We start from the raw sequence: 23278 nt of genomic DNA, 5'->3' as shown, positions 1-23278 counted from the left end.
AATAATGCATTAGAACTGACAATGCTCTGCACATGTGTCTCCAGATTGGCCCACAGACAACTATCAAGGAGATCACCGCCACCACGCCACACTTTTTTCTCATTCCCAGCATCTCCTTCACCACGGATTGGAACAACACAGTCTTGACCCTCACCAGGTACGTCCAGTCATTTATCTACCTAGTACAATTAGAAGATATCTACCTAGTACAATTAGAAGATATCTACCTAGTACAATTAGAAGATATCTACCTAGTACAATTAGAAGATATCTACCTAGTACAATTAGAAGATATCTACCTAGTACAATTAGAAAATATCTACCTAGTACAATTAGAAGATATCTACCTAGTACAATTAGAAGATATCTACCTAGTACAATTAGAAGATATCTACCTAGTACAATTAGAAGATATCTACCTAGTACAATTAGAAGATACCTACCTAACACAATTAGAAGATACCTACCTAGTACAATTAGAAGATACCTACCTAGTACAATTAGAAGATACCTACCTAGTACAATTAGAAGATATCTACAGACTGTTCGGTGAAAGACCTAAACACACATACACCTTACATGTCTTCACTTTTTGAAACATTAAAACTTTGTGATAGAGCAGATTACATCATTACATTGTTACAGATATTGCATCATTACATAATTAGAGATATTGCGTCATTACTAAGGGATATTACATCATTACAAAATTAGAGATATTGCATCATTATTTAATTAGATATATTGCATAATTACATAGATACATTGCATCATTACATAGTTAGAATATTGCATCATTACATCATTAGATATATAGATATATTGCATCATTACATAATTAGATATATAGATATATTGCATCATTACATAATTAGATATATAGATATATTGCATCATTACATAGTTAGAATATTGCATCATTACATAATTAGATATATAGATATATTGCATCATTACATAATTAGATATATAGATATATTGCATCATTACATCATTAGATATATAGATATATTGCATCATTACATCGTTAGATATATAGATATGTTGCATCATTATATAATTATGTTCTCCCCTTACGTCCGATTCATTGACATTTTGTTCCATTTATTTCAGATCCACAACTCTTCACAGTTGCCTAGTTTAACGCAAATTCCCGTGGGCATCCACAGCGGACATCCAAGCCTGAGTGAGGTGGGAACCCTGTCCCCTCCTCACGACTCTCGGGCCATGGCCAGTATGGCCTACCCCCCATCTTCCCACAACCACGCCCATGTACATGGGCATAACCACGCTCTCTCTCATAGCCACTCCCCCAAACCTAGTCCTTATAGTGTGAATGGGTTATCTTTGAGTAGCCCCAATGTTGACCTGCTACATCCAGCAATGACTTATCAAAATGATATGTTCTGTAAGTAGTGATTTCATAGTTTCATAACACATTCGCAAACATCTTGCAATCTACCCACACACTAACACGTGAACACACACATAAACTCACACACACAGAATGTCTTTGTACAAAAAAAAAAAGACTCAAACTAATCTGCATCAAGAAAAACCCAAACAACAGCTCAACACTACTATCATAATCCATATTAGCTCATCATAAATAGAGGGCCCTGTTGTTCAGTCATACATACATAACATCAGATATAAACTTCAAGTTTGAATGATCTAATAGAAGACCATTTGACTTTGTAGCGATTCAATATTTGTGCACTTTGTTTTTCTCTGTTAACACGCGAGAGCCAAACAAGAAAAAAAAAATTCTTAAAAAAAAACAAACAAAAAAAACTTATATGAGGTGTATATGTATGTATTAGTTTGTATGAGTCATACAATTACATTCTTAATAGACTCTAGACCAACAACAATACATCTGTCAGATTAGAAATAGTTTGATCAAATGAATTTGTTTAGCGCTATTGCATGCTTTTAGCTTTCTAAATGCGCTATGATCCTATCACCTGTCTGGACCAGCTGGGAAAGAGGGGAGGGGCAGAGAAAGAGATATCTGGAGAGAATTTCACTGTAGTCGGTTTTTAAAAGAATTTACAAACAAAAACAAACAGTGGGGAAACGAATTGAACCACTCTACTAGTGAGGTGACTATAGAAGGTTGCATACCTTATGTATTGTTTGTTTCAAACTTACTTTAAAGCGACAGCCTATTCAACTTATACCACCACTTAAGATGAGTACAATTTCTTTCCCTTGTTCAATATGCCAAACAAAATAATTAATTACTAATAGTTAATTAACTAATGGTTAATATTTTAAATTGATTTTTGTGTTGTCTGGTAAAATAAATAATTATGTGCCAAATTTCAGCTTGATCCGAGATTGGGGTGTCTTAGAAAGAACGTGTACACACTTATTACCAGAAGACAGACAGAGTGACATCTTACTTCTCCACAATCTGACATCTTACTTCTCCATAATCTGACATCTTACTTTTCCACAATCTGACATCTTACTTCTTCATAATCTGACATCTTATTTCTTCACAATCTGACATTTCACTTCTCCATAATCTCACATCTTACTTCTTCACAATCTGACATCTTACTTGTCCACAATCTGACATCTTACTTCTTCACAATCTGACATCTCACTTCTCCATAATCTGACATCTTACTTCTCCACAATCTGACATCTTACTTTTCCATTATATCGTCACTACATCTCTTCGTATTGCTTTGGTTTCTTTTTTTTTTCTCCTTCTGTACAAGGAACGGGATTTCCCCAATCGAAGTGTAAACAGAGAACTTGTGTATGAGATACTATACACGCACATGCAAGCACACAGATAAGATTAGATATACACACACACAGACACATATGTCTCGTGCATCCATTCTTACACACATACAATCAAGCCGATACAAATGAATGCTGCATGCACACGTCTATTATGTTAGTGTATACAAGACATTATGTTAGTGTATACAAGACATTATGTTAGTGTATACAAGACATTGTGTTAGTGTATACAAGACATTATGTTAGTGTATGCAAGACATTATGTTAGTGTATACAAGACATTATGTTAGTGTATACAAGACATTATGTTAGTGTATACAAGACATAGAATTTGGAGTTTTCTCAGTAGACTTCACCACCTGACCAAAGTATTCTTTTTTCTTTTCATGTCTACAGCACCCTGGGCAGCGGAACTTGAGTGTAAGTCTCCATAGTCTTGTCTTGTTTAAATAACTTGTCTTAAGTCTTGTCTTGTTTAAATAACTTGTCTTAAGTCTTGTCTTGTTTAAATAACTTGTCTTAAGTCTTGTCTTAGTTTTAGAAAAATATTATCAAAGTGATGCAGAGACGTAGCCGGGATATTTGATGCCCGGTGCTGTAGCTCATCATGGTGCCCTCCAAAAAAAACAACAGCAACACCAAAGTTGTATTATAAGTTGTCTTATATTCATTGTAAAAGTATTGCTTATTCACACACACACACACACAAAATAATTTTATCTACATCTTTTTTTCCAAACATCTTTTTGTACATTGAACCCAATTAGTGAATCGTCTTTGTTGATCATAAATGTTACATTGTTGATCATAAAAATGATCATTGTGTTGGTCGCTAGTAATTCTTGATCAACTTGAGTTTGGAAAAGCGAATCAAGAGAATGATATTTAGCCAGACTTATTATTATTATAGCTTTTATATAGCGCTACTTTCATGCTTATAGCATGCTCTTTTTGTCCAATCTCTTTTGTGCACCGGTGGGGGGGGGGGGGAGGGGGTATCTAGGAGTTGGTTTTCCGTGCTGCCTTTAGGCGCTCAGTAAACACAACTCTGCCCGAGTCGGGTGTCGAACCTCGAGCCCCCTTCTAGGTAGCCAAGCCAAGCCAAGTTCAAGCGCACTTGGCCTCTCGACCTCGCTTCCCACTTACCTCAATGGACAGGAAGACGCGAATCACAAAAAAATGCTTGCTCACTGATGTTCCGGAAGTTAAATGTCGGGACGAGCGAAGCCTTCCCTTGTGGAGCATCACCAGAGAATGCTGACCATGTCCTTCAATGGTGCTTACTAAATCAAGGGACCCGAACAAGACTCTCCAAAGACTATTCGCAGGGCTGCCTCATCTGGAAACCACTACGCGGTTCCTCTCAGATATAGGATTACTGATTTGAACCCTTCAACATGTAAAATGAGAACGAATAGGAACTGATGTACCCAAATAGTGTGAACAGCAGCAAAGGTTTTTTAAGTGTGAAAATACAGCTTCTGGCACCCATAAAACTCCCGTGGTAGTGATGACTGGAACTTCTCTTTGCTTTGAGTTATGTCCTCTGGAGCTGAATCGGCTTCTCTTAATAAGTGTTATACTTTTAATCATTTCACTAAAGATAGTTTCACCTTTCAGCAAAGGAAAATGACAAAAAACTTTTTTTTTTTTTTGCTTGCCTGTAGAAATGGGAAAGCCTTGTTTGAAAAGATTTAACATGCATTTACATTTCATATGTAAGCAATCAATTGCAATAGTAATTATAAAATACGTGAAATTTTGTCTTCCACTCTTCATTAGCAATATTGTTAACAAGGTCACAGTCAATGCCCTTCAAGTAACAACAATTTCATCCTTGAGATTTTATATTCTTCTCCTTTGCCTTGCCCATGCTAAGCTAGCGGATATATTGGATTATTTGTTCATAAATCAGAACTACCCATGGTTAACTACCCTACTTTCGTAGTTTGAATTCCTTATTTAATGATTATATTATATGCAGCTTTGTGCAAACTTTCCTGTTTCAAGTTTATGGTTCTCAGTCAAAGATTGAGCTCCATCAGTTTTTACACTTGCCATTTTGTTCCAAACCTACCCAACATTCAGACATCGTGTCTTGAATTAAGTGTATTGATGTATAGCCAATAAGCATAATCTTCGTTTACTTAAAACATTTTATAATGAGACAGTTTCAATAATTTGTATAGATATTTTTTTTAATATTTGCCTTTTTATATTTATATACTGTGCGCACATCTGATTTCTGTAGGTGTCGGCCGCATAAAACACCTCGGCGGGCCGCATGTGCCCCGCGGGCCGTATTTTGCCCACCCCTGTACTATGGCATCGAAAAGAACTGCAAAATGCAGTCATGCCTTAGATACTCACCCTAAACAGGGGAACACAGAAGAATCTTAAAGAAAACATTTCACCAGCGTAATAACAAAAAACGCTCCACCAGCTTACAAGCAAGGCAACAAAAAGAAAGTGCGTTCAAAAAGTGTGCACTTAATACACATTGGTGCTAGAATGCCATAATCTACGCACCGACACTATTGTCTCTTGACTTCAGTCTCAGTACTATTGTCTCTTTACGTCAGTCTCAGTACTATTGTCTCTTTACGTCAGTCTTAGTACTTTTGTCTCATTACTTCAGTCTTAGTACTATTGTCTTTTTACTCAGTCTCAGTACTATTGTCTCTTTACGTCAGTCTCAGTACTATTGTCTCACTTCAGTATCAGTACTATTGTCTCTTTACGTCAGTCTCAGTACTTTTGTCTCTTTACGTCAGTCTCAGTACTTTTGTCTCTTTACTTCAGTCTCAGTACTATTGTCTTTTTACGTCAGTCTCAGTACTATTGTCTTTTTACGTCAGTCTCAGTACTATTGTCTCTTTACCTCAGCCTCAGTACTATTGTCTTAATTCAGTCTCAGTACTATTTCCTATCCCGTTCTATTTGAGATTGTGTGGCACCTTCTTCCATTTCCAAGAGCAAATCTTTACCAAGGTTTTCCAGCTTGTTAGTTTTGAAGTCCCAATTCAGAAACAGACTTGATCCAGAAGATGACATTCTAATGCTACTGAATGTCCTGATCTGGTGGAACAGAAACAAGCTCAACCTTCGCACCTTGGCGTGTTTGTAACTCTTGTGGAAACCCTATTGCCGTAACTAACCTCGTTTACTGTGATCTGTTCTCCAGACTTGGCCACAGAGTTGTTCTCCAGACTTGGCCACAGAGTTGTTCTCCAGACTTGGCCACAGAGTTGTTCTCCAGACTTGGCCACAGAGTTGTTCTCCAGACTTGGCCACAGAGTTGTTCTCCAGACTTGGCCACAGAGTTGTTCTCCAGACTTGGCCACAGAGTTGTTCTCCAGACTTGGCCACAGAGTTGTTCTATTGTCACGAAAGTATACGACATGTATATTTGTGAATACACAATTTGGAAAAGTCAATAAATGCAAGTCTGACTAATAACCCATTTTAATTTAATTATGAGCACAAATTTATTTATCTGTAAATGAAAAAAAGTTTACGGTTGGGGGTCGCCGCCTAGTATGAAATTATAGTAGGGGGTTGCGGAACTAGAAAGGTTGAGAACCGCTGCTTTAAAGTGATGCATGTAGAATATATTTGTGGAAAATATTTTTATTCACATTCACCAAAGCAAAAGATGACTTTGTAATCTAAAGGATGTCAGCTGCTCTAGCTTTTTTTTTTTCATAGTTGACTTTTTTTTTCGGGGTGGGGGGATTTCAATGTGACATGATTAGTTATAGAGTTTGAATCGGAGATAAGAAAAAAGGATAACAATCAGAGATAAGAAAGAATGATAAGAAACATGGCTAGGATTCATAGACTTAACATATTTGTGAGATTGGTTTATGTTGAAACTAAGTGGATGCCTCTTCACTATAAACCAAAATGTACACATGTCACTAAAGCAAGATGTACACATGTCACTAAAGCAAGATGTACACATGTCACTAAAGCAAGATGTACACATGTCACTAAAGCAAGATGTACACACGTCACTAAAGCAAGATGTATACACGTCACTAAAGCAAGATGTACACATGTCACTAAAGCAAGATGTATATATGTCACTAAAGCAAAATGTACACATGTCACTAAAGCAAGATGTACACATGTCACTAAAGCAAGATGTACACGTCACTAAAGCAAGATGTACACGTCACTAAAGCAAGATGTACACACGTCATTAAAGCAAGATGTACACATGTTCACAGCGTGCTGAATGACTTCTGACTTGAAAGCTAAAAAGAAAGTAGTCGTATTACTTTCGGGTCAATTTGTTTGTCGCAGCCCCCCCCCCCCCCCCGCCACCTACCCCCTCCCTCCGGCGCTATATTCTTGAAGGTGTACACCAAACTGATGTCGGACTGTAGATGTAAGCATCAGATGTCTAAATCCACTAGAAATGATGTCTATACAAACTAGGCTATTATTTAACTTGCTTTAAGCCAATCAGACACCTCAGCGCTAGAAGACTACACACACACACACACATACATACACATCAGCTCAGAGGCTCCTTTAAACGTCCATTTCTTCTCGCATTTCCCTTGCGCCCCCCCCCCTATCCAGCCATCAAAAAACAAAACAAAAAAACTTCTGGCTCCGTTCTTGTTGAGTTTCCTGCCCATTCTCTTCTCGTGTCTTGCTCTTTGACGGAATGTCTCCGGTGTTGTCCCGTCCTTTCATTCTGTCACGAGCCTCTTCCGTCACACGCTCTCTCCTGCTCCCCCTACCCCCTCCCTCTCCGCGTCAATGGGAAAATTGCATTTTTATGAGATTGTCACTTCTACCCTGAGCAGCCGAGGACTAGGGACCAGCTGAATCTAGGCCTTAATTTGTAAGCCAAATCATTGAGTCGCTGGATTGGATTGTAATGTGAGACCTTAGGTCTTCGTGTTCCGAATACCTAGTCCACTGAAGTTCATTACAGTAGAAACCAATGGACACATTGAATACAAACAAACAAAACGTCAACAATTAAAAACAGTTCTAATGGGTTGAAACCTTCACAGTCTTATAGTCACCATGCTAAATAGTTCTTCTCAACACATGTTTACTCATTGGACTAAAGAGAAGTGTGAACACTGAGACTAGAGAGAGCATGTGAAGTAACAAATGTGTCAGCCAGTGGAACGTCTCAAGGGCTGAACATCTTTGTCGGTGGGCTCATCAAGGGACGGAACAAACGAGAGAAATGATCCTTTAATGACAGGCTCTGCAGAGGCGTGTCTGGAATATCTCTGCAATAGCATCTGTAGAGAGCAGGCATTAGAAGAGGCGAGCATGGAGTGAAATAGAGCTCAAATAGGTGACAAATACATTGTGACAGTCAAGAAATGCATTTTTGTTTCTGTCTAATCTTAGTGTCACACTTGCAGAGCCGTTAACCTTTGTTTAGTACATGACTATGTATTCACATTACCCATGACTATGTATTCACATTACTCATGTCTATGTATTCACATTACCCATGTCTATGTATTCACACTACCCATGTCTATGTAGTCACATTACCCATGTCTATGTATTCACACTACCCATGTCTATGTATTCACGCTACCCATGTCTATGTATTCACACTACCCATGTCTATGTATTCACGCTACCCATGTCTATGTAGTCACATTACCCATGTCTATGTATTCACACTACCCATGTCTATGTATTCACACTACCCATGTCTATGTAGTCACATTACCCATGTCTATGTAGTCACATTACCCATGTCTATGTATTCACACTACCCATGTCTATGTATTCACATTACCCATGTCTATGTATTCACGCTACCCATGTCTATGTATTCACACTACCCATGTCTATGTATTCACACTACCCATGTCTATGTATTCACACTACCCATGTCTATGTATTCACACTACCCATGTCTATGTAGTCACATTACCCATGTCTATGTATTCACATTACCCATGTCTATGTATTCACACTACCCATGTCTATGTATTCACATTACCCATGTCTATGTATTCACACTACCCATGTCTATGTATTCACACTACCCATGTCTATGTAGTCACATTACCCATGTCTATGTATTCAAGTTGTGAGTAGACCCAATTTTCATACCTCAGTTGTCGTGAGCCACTTGACATATATAGGGGAAGTAATGTTGAGAGACTTTGGCCTCAATTGTGCCGATGTGCCAATAAATCCAAAATCCAATTCATATCTTAGAGTTAGTTCCCCTTGTCTGTGAAAGTCTTGTTTGTTTGTTAATTTGTTTGTTTGTTTGTTTCCAGCCAATCCCAGAAAACAAAGACGCGAGAGGACGACGTTTACAAGGTCCCAGCTGGACATACTGGAGAACTTGTTCTCTAAGACCAGGTATCCGGATATATTTATGAGGGAAGAAGTGGCACTGAAAATCAATTTACCAGAGTCTAGAGTCCAGGTAGGTGTTTCATGATTAGTCCTTTAGCTAATAGTTTCATGTCATGTTTAATAGGTAATAGTTTCATGTTCTTTTGTATAGGTAGATGTTTCATGTCATGTATGTTTGGTAGGTGTTCATGTTATATGGTCATAGTTATGCATATGCACCAAACACTAGATTGTACGAAGACATTTTGTCCTATTCCAGTTGACTGACTCCTCAGTCTCTATCCAGACAGGAAAACAAAGGAAACAAGAGAAACATTTGAACTATTATTTTAAAGACAATATTCTCCTTTATGCAACTGATTGAGCGATTTCTTTTCTCTTCAAAATGAATGAATGTTAGATTTAAAAACATTTTTTTGTTACCCCGCCCCCCTTCGCCCCGAGAAAGAATCCTGGTTAAGCGAATCTAGTACTCCTTTTAATATTTCAGTGATAAGCATTTAGATTTAAATATAGACGATGCGTAAAATTTTCCTAAATCTTAATTTATTAAAGTCTTGAATCAATAAAGCTTTACATTCGGAAATTCCCGAACACGATAGTCCTTTTAAGAACACGATAGTCCTTTTAAGAACACGATAGTCCTTTTAAGAACACGATAGTCCTTTTAAGAACACGATAGTCCTTTTAAGAACACGATAGTCCTTTCAAGAACACGATAGTCCTTTCAAGAACACGATAGTCCTTTTAAGAACACGATAGTCCTTTTAAGAACACGATAGTCCTTTTAAGAACACGATAGTCCTTTCAAGAACACGATAGTCCTTTCAAGAACACGATAGTCCTTTCAAGAACACGATAGTCCTTTTAAGAACACGATAGTCCTTTTAAGAACACGATAGTCCTTTTAAGAACACGATAGTCCTTTTAAGAACACGATAGTCCTTTCAAGAACACGATAGTCCTTTTAAGAACACGATAGTCCTTTCAAGAACACGATAGTCCTTTTAAGAACACGATAGTCCTTTCAAGAACACGATAGTCCTTTCAAGAACACGATAGTCCTTTTAAGAACACGATAGTCCTTTTAAGAACACGATAGTCCTTTCAAGAACACGATAGTCCTTTTAAGAACACGATAGTCCTTTCAAGAACACGATAGTCCTTTTAAGAACACGATAGTCCTTTCAAGAACACGATAGTCCTTTCAAGAACACGATAGTCCTTTTAAGAACACGATAGTCCTTTCAAGAACACGATAGTCCTTTCAAGAACACGATAGTCCTTTCAAGAACACGATAGTCCTTTCAAAATCATCGATGTAGGATCTAGATCAGCGTCCGCCCCCCCCCCCCCCTCTATTAGGCTCCATGAAGGATTGACTTGAAGAAATGTATGTAAATATTTTGTATTCTGGAAAATGCAATTAATTTGGTTGATGTTTTCACCTTAAATGCATATATATTTATTTATAACACTCATTGTTATGTTCCTTGGATAACGACGGACCTAGTTGTGCATGCTTGAATTCTCCCCACAACAAGAAGCTCTTAATAAAAATATTTAACAAGGTTACAAAGACAGTTTGTGTGGAAACACAAACTTAAAATTAGCCCCGAAGTGGTCCACCCAGGCAGGCTTCAATATTTTCAAAAAGAACATCCAAATGAAATTATATCAAAGACAAATGAGAGATAAGAATGGAGAAAGAAGGTTGACAGATCTTGTGTAGTGCCCCAATGGTGCTGCAGATCAAAGGATAGGTGCAAGTGAATGCAAAGTTAGATGTGAACCTGGCCTAATTGGTTCCCCCTTCAGACCTTGTGGTCTATAGGGCAGATGATGTAAAGTTCATCTGTTTTTGTGGCCTACGGTTAACGAGGGTGTCATGTAGCCAGCACAACGACCAACCGCCTTTACTTGTCCCCAACTAATGTCAGGTACCCATTAAAGCTGGGTAGACTCTTGGGCGCCCAAGGATTCCGAAGTTGAAAATCCCAGTCTTCACCAGGATTCGAACCCGGGTCCCTCGGTTCGGAAGCTAAGCGCTTTACCGAGCCTCTCCTGGTGTTTACATGATGTAATTGTTTTGAAAATGCTTGGTCTTTTATTCGAATTCTCATATGCATTAAGAGTATAAAAATATGATCATGAAAATGGAGTTTATAAGATTACTATTCGTTCTAAATTAGGTCTAACTTAAAATGCATACTAATTAGCTTTTTCTCTTTAAAAAACTGCTTGCATAACTGATTTTAAAAATTAGATTTTTCGCTTTCAGGAAAAAAAAAGTAGCCGTTGCATCAGAACTTTAAATGGTCTAAAATATTGTGATGTCGGATTTTCAATATCTTTTCTAGTTTACGAGATCTAAACGGGACGGACGGACAGACGGACAGACATTTCGCACAAAACTAATAGCGTCTTTTCCCCTTTCGGGGCCGCTAAAAAACACCTAAATTTATCTCTATCGAAGAACGAAACTTTCTAACAAATCGGGTAAACCCGTTTTCACACTATTCAATATTAACTAGGAACATGTCGGCTAAATCCATTTGCATAGTCCACTTTCATTTTCACGTGAAAATGTTCAAGTGTTAAGGGAACATCTGGCCATGTTTCACATAGATCTAAACTCTATGCACTAGATCAGTCATACACAAACTAAGAGTCGTAACTAAGGGCCGTGTTATATCCGGCTAGTTCTCTGAATTGTCATTGTTTCGTTGATATTAGTGGTTTTTTTTTAAAGTTGTTCATTTTGTTTTCTGCTATTTCTAAGTTATCTTAGACATTAGTTGATAGTTTTGTTCTGGATCTTAATGTGTATTTACTATTTAGCCATGTTTGGGTGGACATCAGACACAATGTCAAGGCCACGCTCCAAAACGAAATGTTTACAAGTTACGCCCCCCCCCCCCGCCCAGATCTAATGTGCGTGTTTGTGTGTTGACATGATTTGACCAATGTTTAGGCCCAAGTTTTTAAAAAGTATTCCAACTTTATAAATATTCAAATGACCTTCTCCTGGCCATTGGTTTTTCTCCCTTACTGTGACGAAAGAGACAGGCAGTATGACGTCATAACATTGAACAAAAACTGGGGGGGAGAGGGGAGTGAAACTATTTCCGCTTTTAACCTCTGACAAGTGACAGACCCTTCCTGTCCAGTACTTGTTGAAGCGTCCACTCATAGCTAATGTTGACTTTTGGTCTTAGACAGAGTGGACAAATGTTTGTCTGACGTCATCGTGACCACGAGTCACGGTAGAGCAGCTAGTGAACGCACCCAGAACATTGACTCTGACTAAAACGTGATAAACAGAGAGAGAGAGAGACAGACAGACAGACAGAGTGGGTTTTAAAGAGAGAGAGAGACAGAGTGGGTGATAAAAGAGAGAGAGAGAGTGGGTTATAAAGAGAGAGAGAGTGGGTTATAAAGAGAGAGAGAGAGAGACAGAGTGGGTGATAAAAAGAGAGAGAGAGAGAGAGAGAGGGTTATAAATAGAGAGAGAGAGAGACAGAGTGGGTGATAAAAAGAGAGAGAGAGTGGGTGATAAAAAGAGAGAGACAGAGTGGGTGATAAAAAGAGAGAGAGAGAGAGTTGGTTATAAAGAGAGAGAGAAACAGAGTGGGTGATAAAAAGAGAGAGAGAGAGAGAGTGGGTTATAAAGAGAGAGAGAGAGACAGAGTGGGTGATAAAAGAGAGAGACAGAGTGGGTGATAAAGAGATAGAGAGAGAGAGAGAGTGGGTGATAAAGAGAGAGAGAGTGGGTGATAAAGAGAGAGAGAGACAGGGTGGGTGATAAAGAGAGAGAGAGAGGGTGATAAAAAGAGAGACATAGTGGGTTATAAAGAGAGAGAGACAGAGTGGGTGATAAAGAGAGAGAGAGTGGGTGATAAAGAGAGAGAGAATGGGTGATAAAGAGAGAGAGAGAGAGGGTGATAAAAAGAGAGACATAGTGGGTTATAAAGAGAGAGAAAGACAGAGTGGGTGATAAAGAGAGAGAGAGAGATAGAGTGGGTGATAAAGAGAGAGAGAGACAGAGTGGGTGATAGAGAGAGAGAGAGAGAGAGAGAGACAGAGTGGGTGATAAAGAGAGAGAGAGAGTGGGTGATAAAGAGAGAGAGAGAGAGTGAGTGATAAAGAGAGAGAGAGTGGGTGATAAAGAGAGAGAGAGTGGGTGATAAAGAAAGAGAGAGAGGGTGATAAAAAGAGAGACATAGTGGGTTATAAAGAGAGAGAGAGAGACAGAGTGGGTGATAAAGAGAGAGAGAGAGAGACAGAGTGGGTGATAAAGAGAGAGAGAGACAGAGTGGGTGATAGAGAGAGAGAGACAGAGTGGGTGATAGAGAGAGAATGTACTTTTGGAACTTCTGACTTTCTTTCCCTAGATCTCCGTCTCTTTTGATTTTGTCTCGGGCCAATGAAATGACAAAGACAGTGAGAAAGAGGGGAATAAAGAAAGAGAGAAAGAAATGAAGAGAGAGAGAGAGAGAGAGACAGAAAGAGAAATAAATGGAAAAAAAAACAGAACATGAACGTGAAAGAAAGAAAAAAAGAGAGGGAGAAAGAAAGAAGGACAGGGAAAAAAAGAAAACAAGAGAGTCAAAATGAAAGAGAAAAGAGAGGGAGTGAGAGAGAGAGAGACCAAGAAAACGTGAGAGAGCTGGTTGAATGAAATGGAAGTATAAATGGAAGTCAAGTAAAAGAGATGAATAGCTCTACAATTAAACTCTACTGTCTGAAAGAGACGAATAGCTCTACAATTAAACTCCACTGTCTGAAAGAGACGAATAGCTCTACAATTAAACTCCACTGTCTGAAAGAGACGAATAGCTCTACAATTAAACTCTACTGTCTGAAAGAGACGAATAGCTCTACAATTAAACTCTACTGTCTGAAAGAGACGAATAGCTCTACAATTAAACTCCACTGTCTGAAAGAGACGAATAGCTCTACAATTAAACTCTACTGTCTGAAAGAGACGAATAGCTCTACAATTAAACTCTACTGTCTGAAAGAGAAAGAAGAATCTACTGGGCTAATATAAAGACAAAAGCTATAGTCACTAAGTCTTCCACATGGGCTAGAGGGAACAAATGACATGTAACCTGTACTTACTTCCCTTGTGCCTAGAACAATCAAGTACTTACTTCCCTTGTGCCTAGAACAATCAAGTACTTACTTCCCTTGTGCCTAGAACATTCAACAAGCGACTTGCACCATCAAAACGGTAGGAGGTTCATTCCCCCCCCCCCCAAACGATTTTTTTTTGGCAGTTTCGTCTAAATACGTTTTTAAAAAGCTGACATTGTGATGTTTTTATAAAGCTGACATACTGATGTTTTTAAAAAGCTGACATACTGACGTTTTTAAAAAGCTGACATTGTGATGTTTTTATAAAGCTGACATACTGATGTTTTTAAAAAGCTGACATACTGACGTTTTTAAAAAGCTGACATTGTGATGTTTTTATAAAGCTGACATACTGATGTTTTATAAAGCTGACATACTGATGTTTTTATAAAGCTGACATACTGATGATTATATAAAGCTGACATACTGATGTTTTTATAAAGCTGACATACTGATGTTTTTATAAAGCTGACATACTGATGATTTTAAAAAGCTGACATACTGATGTTTTTATAAAGCTGGCATACTGATGTTTTTATAAAGCTGACATACTGATGATTTTATAAAGCTGACATACTGATGATTTTATAAAGCTGACATACTGATGTTTTTATAAATACATAGATGATTGAGATAGAGCCTATTTGGAGATAAAATTGACATGTCTCACTAAGCCTTAACAGCTTTAATAACTACTTAGAAAACCTCAAGCACTTTTAGAACTCTAAATGACCACTAGGGCAAATGTTTACAAATCGGCTTTTGTTCGCTTTCTTTTAATCCAATTTTTATTTTTTGATTTTCTTTTAATTGCGTCAGGGAGGGCATACAAAGAGATACTAGAATTCATGGGTCAAAAGTGTGTGAGGGGGACGTCTGGTTCCAATTCAGCGTTACTGGTAGTAGAATTCAGGGACTTAAAGTATAGGGCACGTTGATTGGATGATTGATTCAATGTTCACCTGCACTAGTGTTAACAAGTTCAATAGAATTGTTGGTATCAGAGTCTTCCAGCCAACGGCGTCAGAGTCTTCCAGTCAACGGCGTCAGAGTCTTCCAGTCAAGGGCGTCAGAGTCTACCAGTCAACGGGCGTGTCTCCTTTAAAAGTAAAGATACGTAAACTATTGACGCGGGGACAATTTTATTTTGTCAAGATTAAGAGAACTGATTAAAAGTCCAGAAAGTCTACTTTAATCATAGCACAAAGGTCATGTAAGATTATTGTGGTCTAATCACACAGCGTACACGCAGTTGTGTTGATTCAGGCTGGACCAATATTGACCCTCAAGTCACTAATCAGAATCTAGCAAGTCTACACAGTGTGAATAGGCTGGGAACAAAACGACTAGTGAGACAAGAAGTGATAGTGATACAAGAAGTGATAGTGAGACAAGAAGAAATAGGGTTCTAGACGCAGAATGAAACAATCAAGAAAACTCATGACAAGAAACATTTAGACAACTCATGACAAGAAACATTTAGACAACTCATGACAAGAAACATTTAGACAACTCATGACAAGAAACATTTAGACAACTCATGACAAGAAACATTTAGACAACTCATGACAAGAAACATTTAGACAACTCGTGACAAGAAACATTTAGACAACTCATGACAAGAAACATTTAGACAACTCATGACAAGAAACATTCAGACAACTGGTTAGACAAAACATTCAGACGAAACATTCCAACAACTCATTACAAGAAACATTCAGACAACTGGTTAGACAAAACATTCAGACGAAACATTCCAACAACTCATTACAAGAAACATTCAGACAACTGGTTAGACAAAACATTCAGATGAAACATTCCAACAACTCATTACAAGAAACATTCAGACAACTGGTTAGACAAAACATTCAGACGAAACATTCCAACAACTCATTACAAGAAACATTCCAACAACTCATTACAAGAAACATTCAGACAACTGATTAGACGAAACATTCAGACGAAACATTCCAACAACTCATTACAAGAAACATTCAGACAACTGATTAGACGAAACAGACGAAACATTCCAACAACTCATTACAAGAAACATTCCAACAACTCATTACAAGAAACATTCCAACAACTCATTACAAGAAACATTCAGACGAAACATTCAGACAACTCATTAGATGAAACATTCAAATGAAACATTCAGACAAGTCATTACAAGAAACATTTTGCAAATCTCTCTCATCCTTTCATACGCCCCTCGCTCACCCCCTTTTCTTCAGCATTGTCTTCAGGATACATTTATTTTTTATTGACTTTTTTATGATTTAAAACTGTCTCGAGGCAAGAACCTGATTTATATGTATCAGCTTATTATTGAAAACATTTTTTTTTCAGGTTTGGTTTAAAAACCGCCGAGCTAAATGTCGCCAGCAAGCCAAAGCTGCTGACCAGAAAAAGTCTAGCAACAACAGCAGCAGTGGTACAGGCAACACAAGTCATGGCAGCAACAACGGACAGAATGGAAGTACCACTACGCCATCGCCAAAGAAAGAGTTGAAAGCCAGTCCGCCACCGTCGTCTCCGGTTGACTACAAGCCTGCTGTTCCATCTCCAATATTACATACATCATCAGGGCCTTTGTCCAGCAGTCAGGCACGTCGCGACACAAGCGATGTCTGGAACCCTGCTAACCCAATGTTTCAACCAATGAGTGATCTGAATAGCTGCATGCAGCGATCTCACTACGGTCTGTCTAATGGACAAACCCAGTACGGACAACAAAACTACACGAGTTATCACCACTATGGCACCAACATGGACTCCCATTATACACTTTCTGGTATGGTCATGCCCCCATCCCACCAAATGAGCAATGTACCGTCACAACATTACCAAATGTCTGGATACGGCTCTTTACCATCAGCTACTTCACTGCCCAGACCCAACACACAGGCACATGGCGAGTGTTCAGATTATAAAGATTATGTTCGCCTCTTCTGACCTGTGGTACACTAAAGTACGACTAGAGCATGTCACTTGGAAATAACCCTAGAGATGGAAGGATGTTTGTTACTTGTGACTAAAGTTCACTGGACTTACCCAAGATCATTGGACCTAGCCAAGGCCACTGGACTCACCCAATGTCACTGGACTTAGCCTAGTTGTAGCGCTTTGGTGTGTGAAATAAAGTACAAGAAGAAACTTTGAAACCTCAAGCTGTTCAGAGACTTGGAATGGACCAGTCAAACCATAGCGTACCAGATACAAATAGAAGTCATGTCTGAATAGTGATTGACTAGCTAAGAAACACGTGACTGACTACAGTACAGACTTATCAGAGTACACACCAATCATAGTACAGACTTTGTATACAGTCTAGACTTATCAGAGTACACACTAATCATAGTACAGACTTTGTATACAGTCTAGACTTATCAGAGTACACACTAATCATAGTACAGACTTTGTATACAGTCTAGACTTATCAGAGTACACACTAATCATAGTACAGACTTTGTATACAGTCTAGACTTATCAGAGTACACACTAATCATAGTACAGACTTTGTATACAGTCTAGACTATTCAAAGCCCCAAACCAAAGAAATGGGACTACAAACCATTGAGATCGAATTGACACTTTGCTAGTTACTTCCTATAGTGGTTCTAACCCTTGTTTCTATTTGGACTGGGTAGACCATCATTTGTACTGTTGACCAATCAATAAGGAACCGTTGATTTGGGAAATGTATGATCTAATGTCACCATGATATTTGGACAGTTGGAAGTGAAGCCCAAGCAATCAGTCTCGTTAACAGCGGTGTTTCTTTTAATTACATCCTTCTATCCTGACGTTGATAAAGTTGAATGTCATGAACGTTGATAAAGTTGAATGCTATAACTAACACTAAAAAGCGGTCAAAAGATGCTACGTATAATGTGGCCAATGACACACAATTCATTGGCCGATTGTTTTATACAAAAAATTTTGGATCGGAATATGATTTTTGTTTACATATATTTATGTCTTAAATAACAAATCGCCATAATAATTGTTGTGCGTATTGAATGACTGTTAGTTATTTCATGGAATGAAAGTTTGAAGTACTGCACAAATACTGCACAAATACTGCACGTGTTACACAGATACCAAATATTTTGGCAAAACATCATGATGCAAAAGATGTTTGAGCAAAAATAAAAACTTTTATTGTTTTTTTTTAAATGCTAACATTCCTGTTCTGTCCCATTATGTAGTGTTCTAAGTTGATGTTTCTAGTCAAGACTTGACATTCCAAATTCTACATTCTAGCCAATGTACAAACACAATATTGAAAGTCCTTGAACTTCACCTCCGACCTTGTAATTTCCACATTAATTATGAAAAGATCTCAACACATGGACATTGTTTTGAAAACAGTTTCAGTTGATACTTATACTAAGGCTTGTCTTAGAGTCCAAAGATTAATAAGGAATTCAGTATTTCCTGTGGCTACACAGCCCCAGCTGTGACCTACATATTTCTCCACAATTATCGCAGGCGTCACCATTGTTCGCCGGCGGTCTATTTAGATTTTTCTTTTCGCTGTCTACGTCTGTCCTCTGTAGCAGATCCCGCGGCCTTTGTATCATTTTATATTAAATGTTTAGCAGTGCTTTAAAAACATATTTAATGAAATGAACTGAAGAATTTGTGAAGTTTCAAATAAATAGACTCAACTAAAAAGAATGAAAAACTAGAAAGACTCAAAGATGTACAACTAGAAAGACTCAAAGATGTACAACTAGAAAGACTCAAAGATGTACAACTAGAAAGACTCAAAGATGTACAACTAGAAATAGGGTGATAGTGAAAGACATTTCAGAAGAACAAAAAGTTTTTTTTTTACTGTTTATATATTCTTTAAGACTTTCTAAACAATAAAATAAAAGCCAATGGTGTGATTGTTACAGATGTGTGATTGACATTTTAGTCAATTTTTGTATGATTGTCACAATAGTCAAAGTTGTTTGATTGTAGTATGAAAACTTTGTTAACACAAAATAACCACTGGACGGTTTTATTTTAATTTGCCTACCAGATTACTAATTGCAATAAATGTTTTTGTCATTTTGTATTTAAAAAAATATTTTTCATTCCATTGTCAAGATAAATATTTATGTCATTGTTTCTAGTGGTTTCAAATTGGTATCTCTAAAAGTTATATGCATCTTTAAACGACAAGGCTCTAAGTACTCATAACAAAAGTCCAGTCCTCAGCACAGACACAATCTCTCAACACAAGTCTATAACATTGAGAGGTCGTTATTTATTTCAGACACATTCTAGAGAACACATTAAGTTCAACACAACAAATACCATTAAAATACATCACAGAGTCTCAAAATCTGATTGACATTTACATTAGAAATCACACCTTAATACCCACATAGCTCAATATATACCAGACTTACAATGACACCACATTCCTCATCCCTCCATACCACATCAAAACCACAGGTTCCATAACCACATGTATCATAACCACATGTACCATAAGGTAAAACAAATCGTAACAGTTCAGTTTCTATCATTGACATCTTGCGTTCAACTAGCTACTAGTTTCTACTCACTTGTAACTCTCTATCTACCTCTGCACTGGATGAACCCTTGGTCTACAGTTATCCTAGCGCTACGTGTGTACACCAAATCAACCAAACAACAAACGACACTGTCCAAACATTTCATGTCTTCAAATGTTTGGCTATCAAAGCACAGCCCATGCCCTTTGAACATATCACAACCAATATTACATACACTTACACAGACATGTTACATTACATCTTGACCAAAAGCCCAAAGTGAACATCACTCAAATGTTTTTCCATGATTGGTTTCTCTTACGTGCAATACATGACATGTACCCCACTGTGACATATGTTTGTTCAGTTGAATGACATGTACCCCACTGTGACATATGTTTGTTCAGTTGAATGACATGTACCCCACTGTGACATATGTTTGTTCAGTTGAATGACATGTACCCCACTGTGACATATGTTTGTTCAGTTGAATGACATGTACCCCACTGTGACATATGTTTGTTCAGTTGAATGACATGTACCCCACTGTGACATATGTTTGTTCAGTTGAATGACATGTACCCCACTGTGACATATGTTTGTTCAGTTGAATGACATGTACCCCACTGTGACATATGTTTGTTCAGTTGAATGACATGTACCCCACTGTGACATATGTTTGTTCAGTTGAATGACATGTACCCCACTGTGACATATGTTTGTTCAGTTGAATGACATGTACCACTGTGACATATGTTTGTTCAGTTAAATGACATATACCACTGTGACATATGTTTGTTCAGTTGAATGACATGTACCACTGTGACATATGTTTGTTCAGTTGAATGACAGTTACCACTGTGACATATGTTTGTTCAGTTGAATGACATGTACCACTGTGACATATGTTTGTTCAGTTGAATGACATGTACCACTGTGACATATGTTTGTTCAGTTGAATTTTCATTTCATTTGTATACAATCACTTGGCATAAACATTCAAATGTTTATTTATGACTACTAGATCTGTCTGTTTGAGTTCATTCAACTAGCAGAATGTAGTGTATTACATCTTGAATGATATTGAAATAAACAACCAAATGTCTATTGTATAACAATACCACGACTTTCACAAATGTTTATTATGTCTATGAAATGTTGTAAACATACATCACACACAATGGATGGACAAACACTACACATACAATGGATGGACAAACACTACACATACAATGGATGGACAAACACTTTAAATACTATGAATGAACAAACACTACACATACAATGGATGGACAAACACTACACATGCAATGGATGGACAAACAATTTAAGTACTATGAATGGACAAACACTACACATACAATGGATGGACAAACACTACACATACAATGGATGGTCAAACACTACACATACAATGAATGGACAAACACTACACATACAATGAATGGACAAACACTACACATACAATGGATGGACAAACACTACACATACAATGGATGGTCAAACACTACACATACAATAAATGGACAAACACTACACATACAATGAATGGACAAACACTACACCTACAATGAATGGTCAAACACTACACATACAATGGATGGACAAACACTACACATACGATGGATGGACAAACACTACATATACAATGGATGGACAAACACTACACATACAATGAATGGACAAACACTACACATACAATGGATGGACAAACACTACACATACAATGGATGGACAAACACTACACATACAATGGATGGACAAACACTTTAAATACTATGAATGGACAAACACTACACATACAATGGATGGACAAACACTACACATACAATGGATGGACAAACACTACACATACAATGGATGGACAAACACTACACATACGATGGATGGACAAACACTACATATACAATGGATGGACAAACACTACACATACAATGAATGGACAAACACTACACATACAATGGATGGACAAACACTACACATACAATGGATGGACAAACACTACACATACAATGGATGGACAAACACTACACATACAATGGATGGACAAACACTACACATACAATGGATGGACAAACACTTTAAATACTATGAATGGACAAACACTACACATACAATGGATGGACAAACACTACACATACAATGAATGGACAAACACTACACATACAATGGATGGACAAACACTACACATACAATGGATGGACAAACACTACACATACAATGGATGGACAAACACTACACATACGATGGATGGACAAACACTACATATACAATGGATGGACAAACACTACACATACAATGGATGGACAAACACTACATATACAATGGATGGACAAACACTTTAAATACTATGAATGGACAAACACTACACATACAATGGATGGAAAAACACTACACATACAATGAATGGACAAACACTACACATACAATGGATGGACAAACACTACACATACAATGGATGGACAAACACTACACATACAATGGATGGACAAACACTTTAAATACTATGAATGAACAAACACTACACATACAATGGATGGACAAACACTACACATGCAATGGATGGACAAACAATTTAAGTACTATGAATGGACAAACACTACACATACAATGGATGGACAAACACTACACATACAATGGATGGTCAAACACTACACATACAATGAATGGACAAACACTACACATACAATGAATGGACAAACACTACACATACAATGGATGGACAAACACTACACATACAATGGATGGTCAAACACTACACATACAATAAATGGACAAACACTACACATACAATGAATGGACAAACACTACACCTACAATGAATGGTGAAACACTACACATACAATGGATGGACAAACACTACACATACGATGGATGGACAAACACTACATATACAATGGATGGACAAACACTACACATACAATGAATGGACAAACACTACACATACAATGGATGGACAAACACTACACATACAATGGATGGACAAACACTACACATACAATGGATGGACAAACACTTTAAATACTATGAATGGACAAACACTACACATACAATGGATGGACAAACACTACACATACAATGGATGGACAAACACTACACATACAATGGATGGACAAACACTACACATACGATGGATGGACAAACACTACATATACAATGGATGGACAAACACTACACATACAATGAATGGACAAACACTACACATACAATGGATGGACAAACACTACACATACAATGGATGGACAAACACTACACATACAATGGATGGACAAACACTACACATACAATGGATGGACAAACACTACACATACAATGGATGGACAAACACTTTAAATACTATGAATGGACAAACACTACACATACAATGGATGGACAAACACTACACATACAATGAATGGACAAACACTACACATACAATGGATGGACAAACACTACACATACAATGGATGGACAAACACTACACATACAATGGATGGACAAACACTACACATACGATG

General features: G+C 37.6%; 1 protein-coding gene across 5 annotated transcripts in view; it reads left to right on the top strand.

Annotated features, from left to right (window-relative positions):
* LOC106058438 (homeobox protein OTX2-B-like) overlaps nucleotides 1-20901 on the top strand; it is a 71356-nt gene extending 50455 nt beyond the window's left edge. For 4 of the 5 annotated variants that reach the window (XM_056024563.1, XM_056024566.1, XM_056024567.1 and 1 more), the window contains 5 exons: nucleotides 45-157; nucleotides 1114-1408; nucleotides 3160-3183; nucleotides 9045-9196; nucleotides 16615-20901. In XM_056024563.1, the coding sequence (XP_055880538.1) occupies nucleotides 45-157; nucleotides 1114-1408; nucleotides 3160-3183; nucleotides 9045-9196; nucleotides 16615-17220 (1190 nt within the window). In that variant the 3' untranslated portion in view covers nucleotides 17221-20901. The remainder of the gene's footprint in view (nucleotides 1-44; nucleotides 158-1113; nucleotides 1409-3159; nucleotides 3184-9044; nucleotides 9197-16614) is intronic. The other variant, XM_013215867.2, reaches the window with a different exon arrangement.
* The last annotated feature ends 2377 nt before the right edge of the window (nucleotides 20902-23278 follow it).

Source organism: Biomphalaria glabrata, chromosome 3 (assembly GCF_947242115.1).
Source record: "Biomphalaria glabrata chromosome 3, xgBioGlab47.1, whole genome shotgun sequence".
Classification (NCBI taxonomy): domain Eukaryota; kingdom Metazoa; phylum Mollusca; class Gastropoda; family Planorbidae; genus Biomphalaria; species Biomphalaria glabrata.
This window is presented reverse-complemented; position numbering and strand designations above follow the sequence as displayed.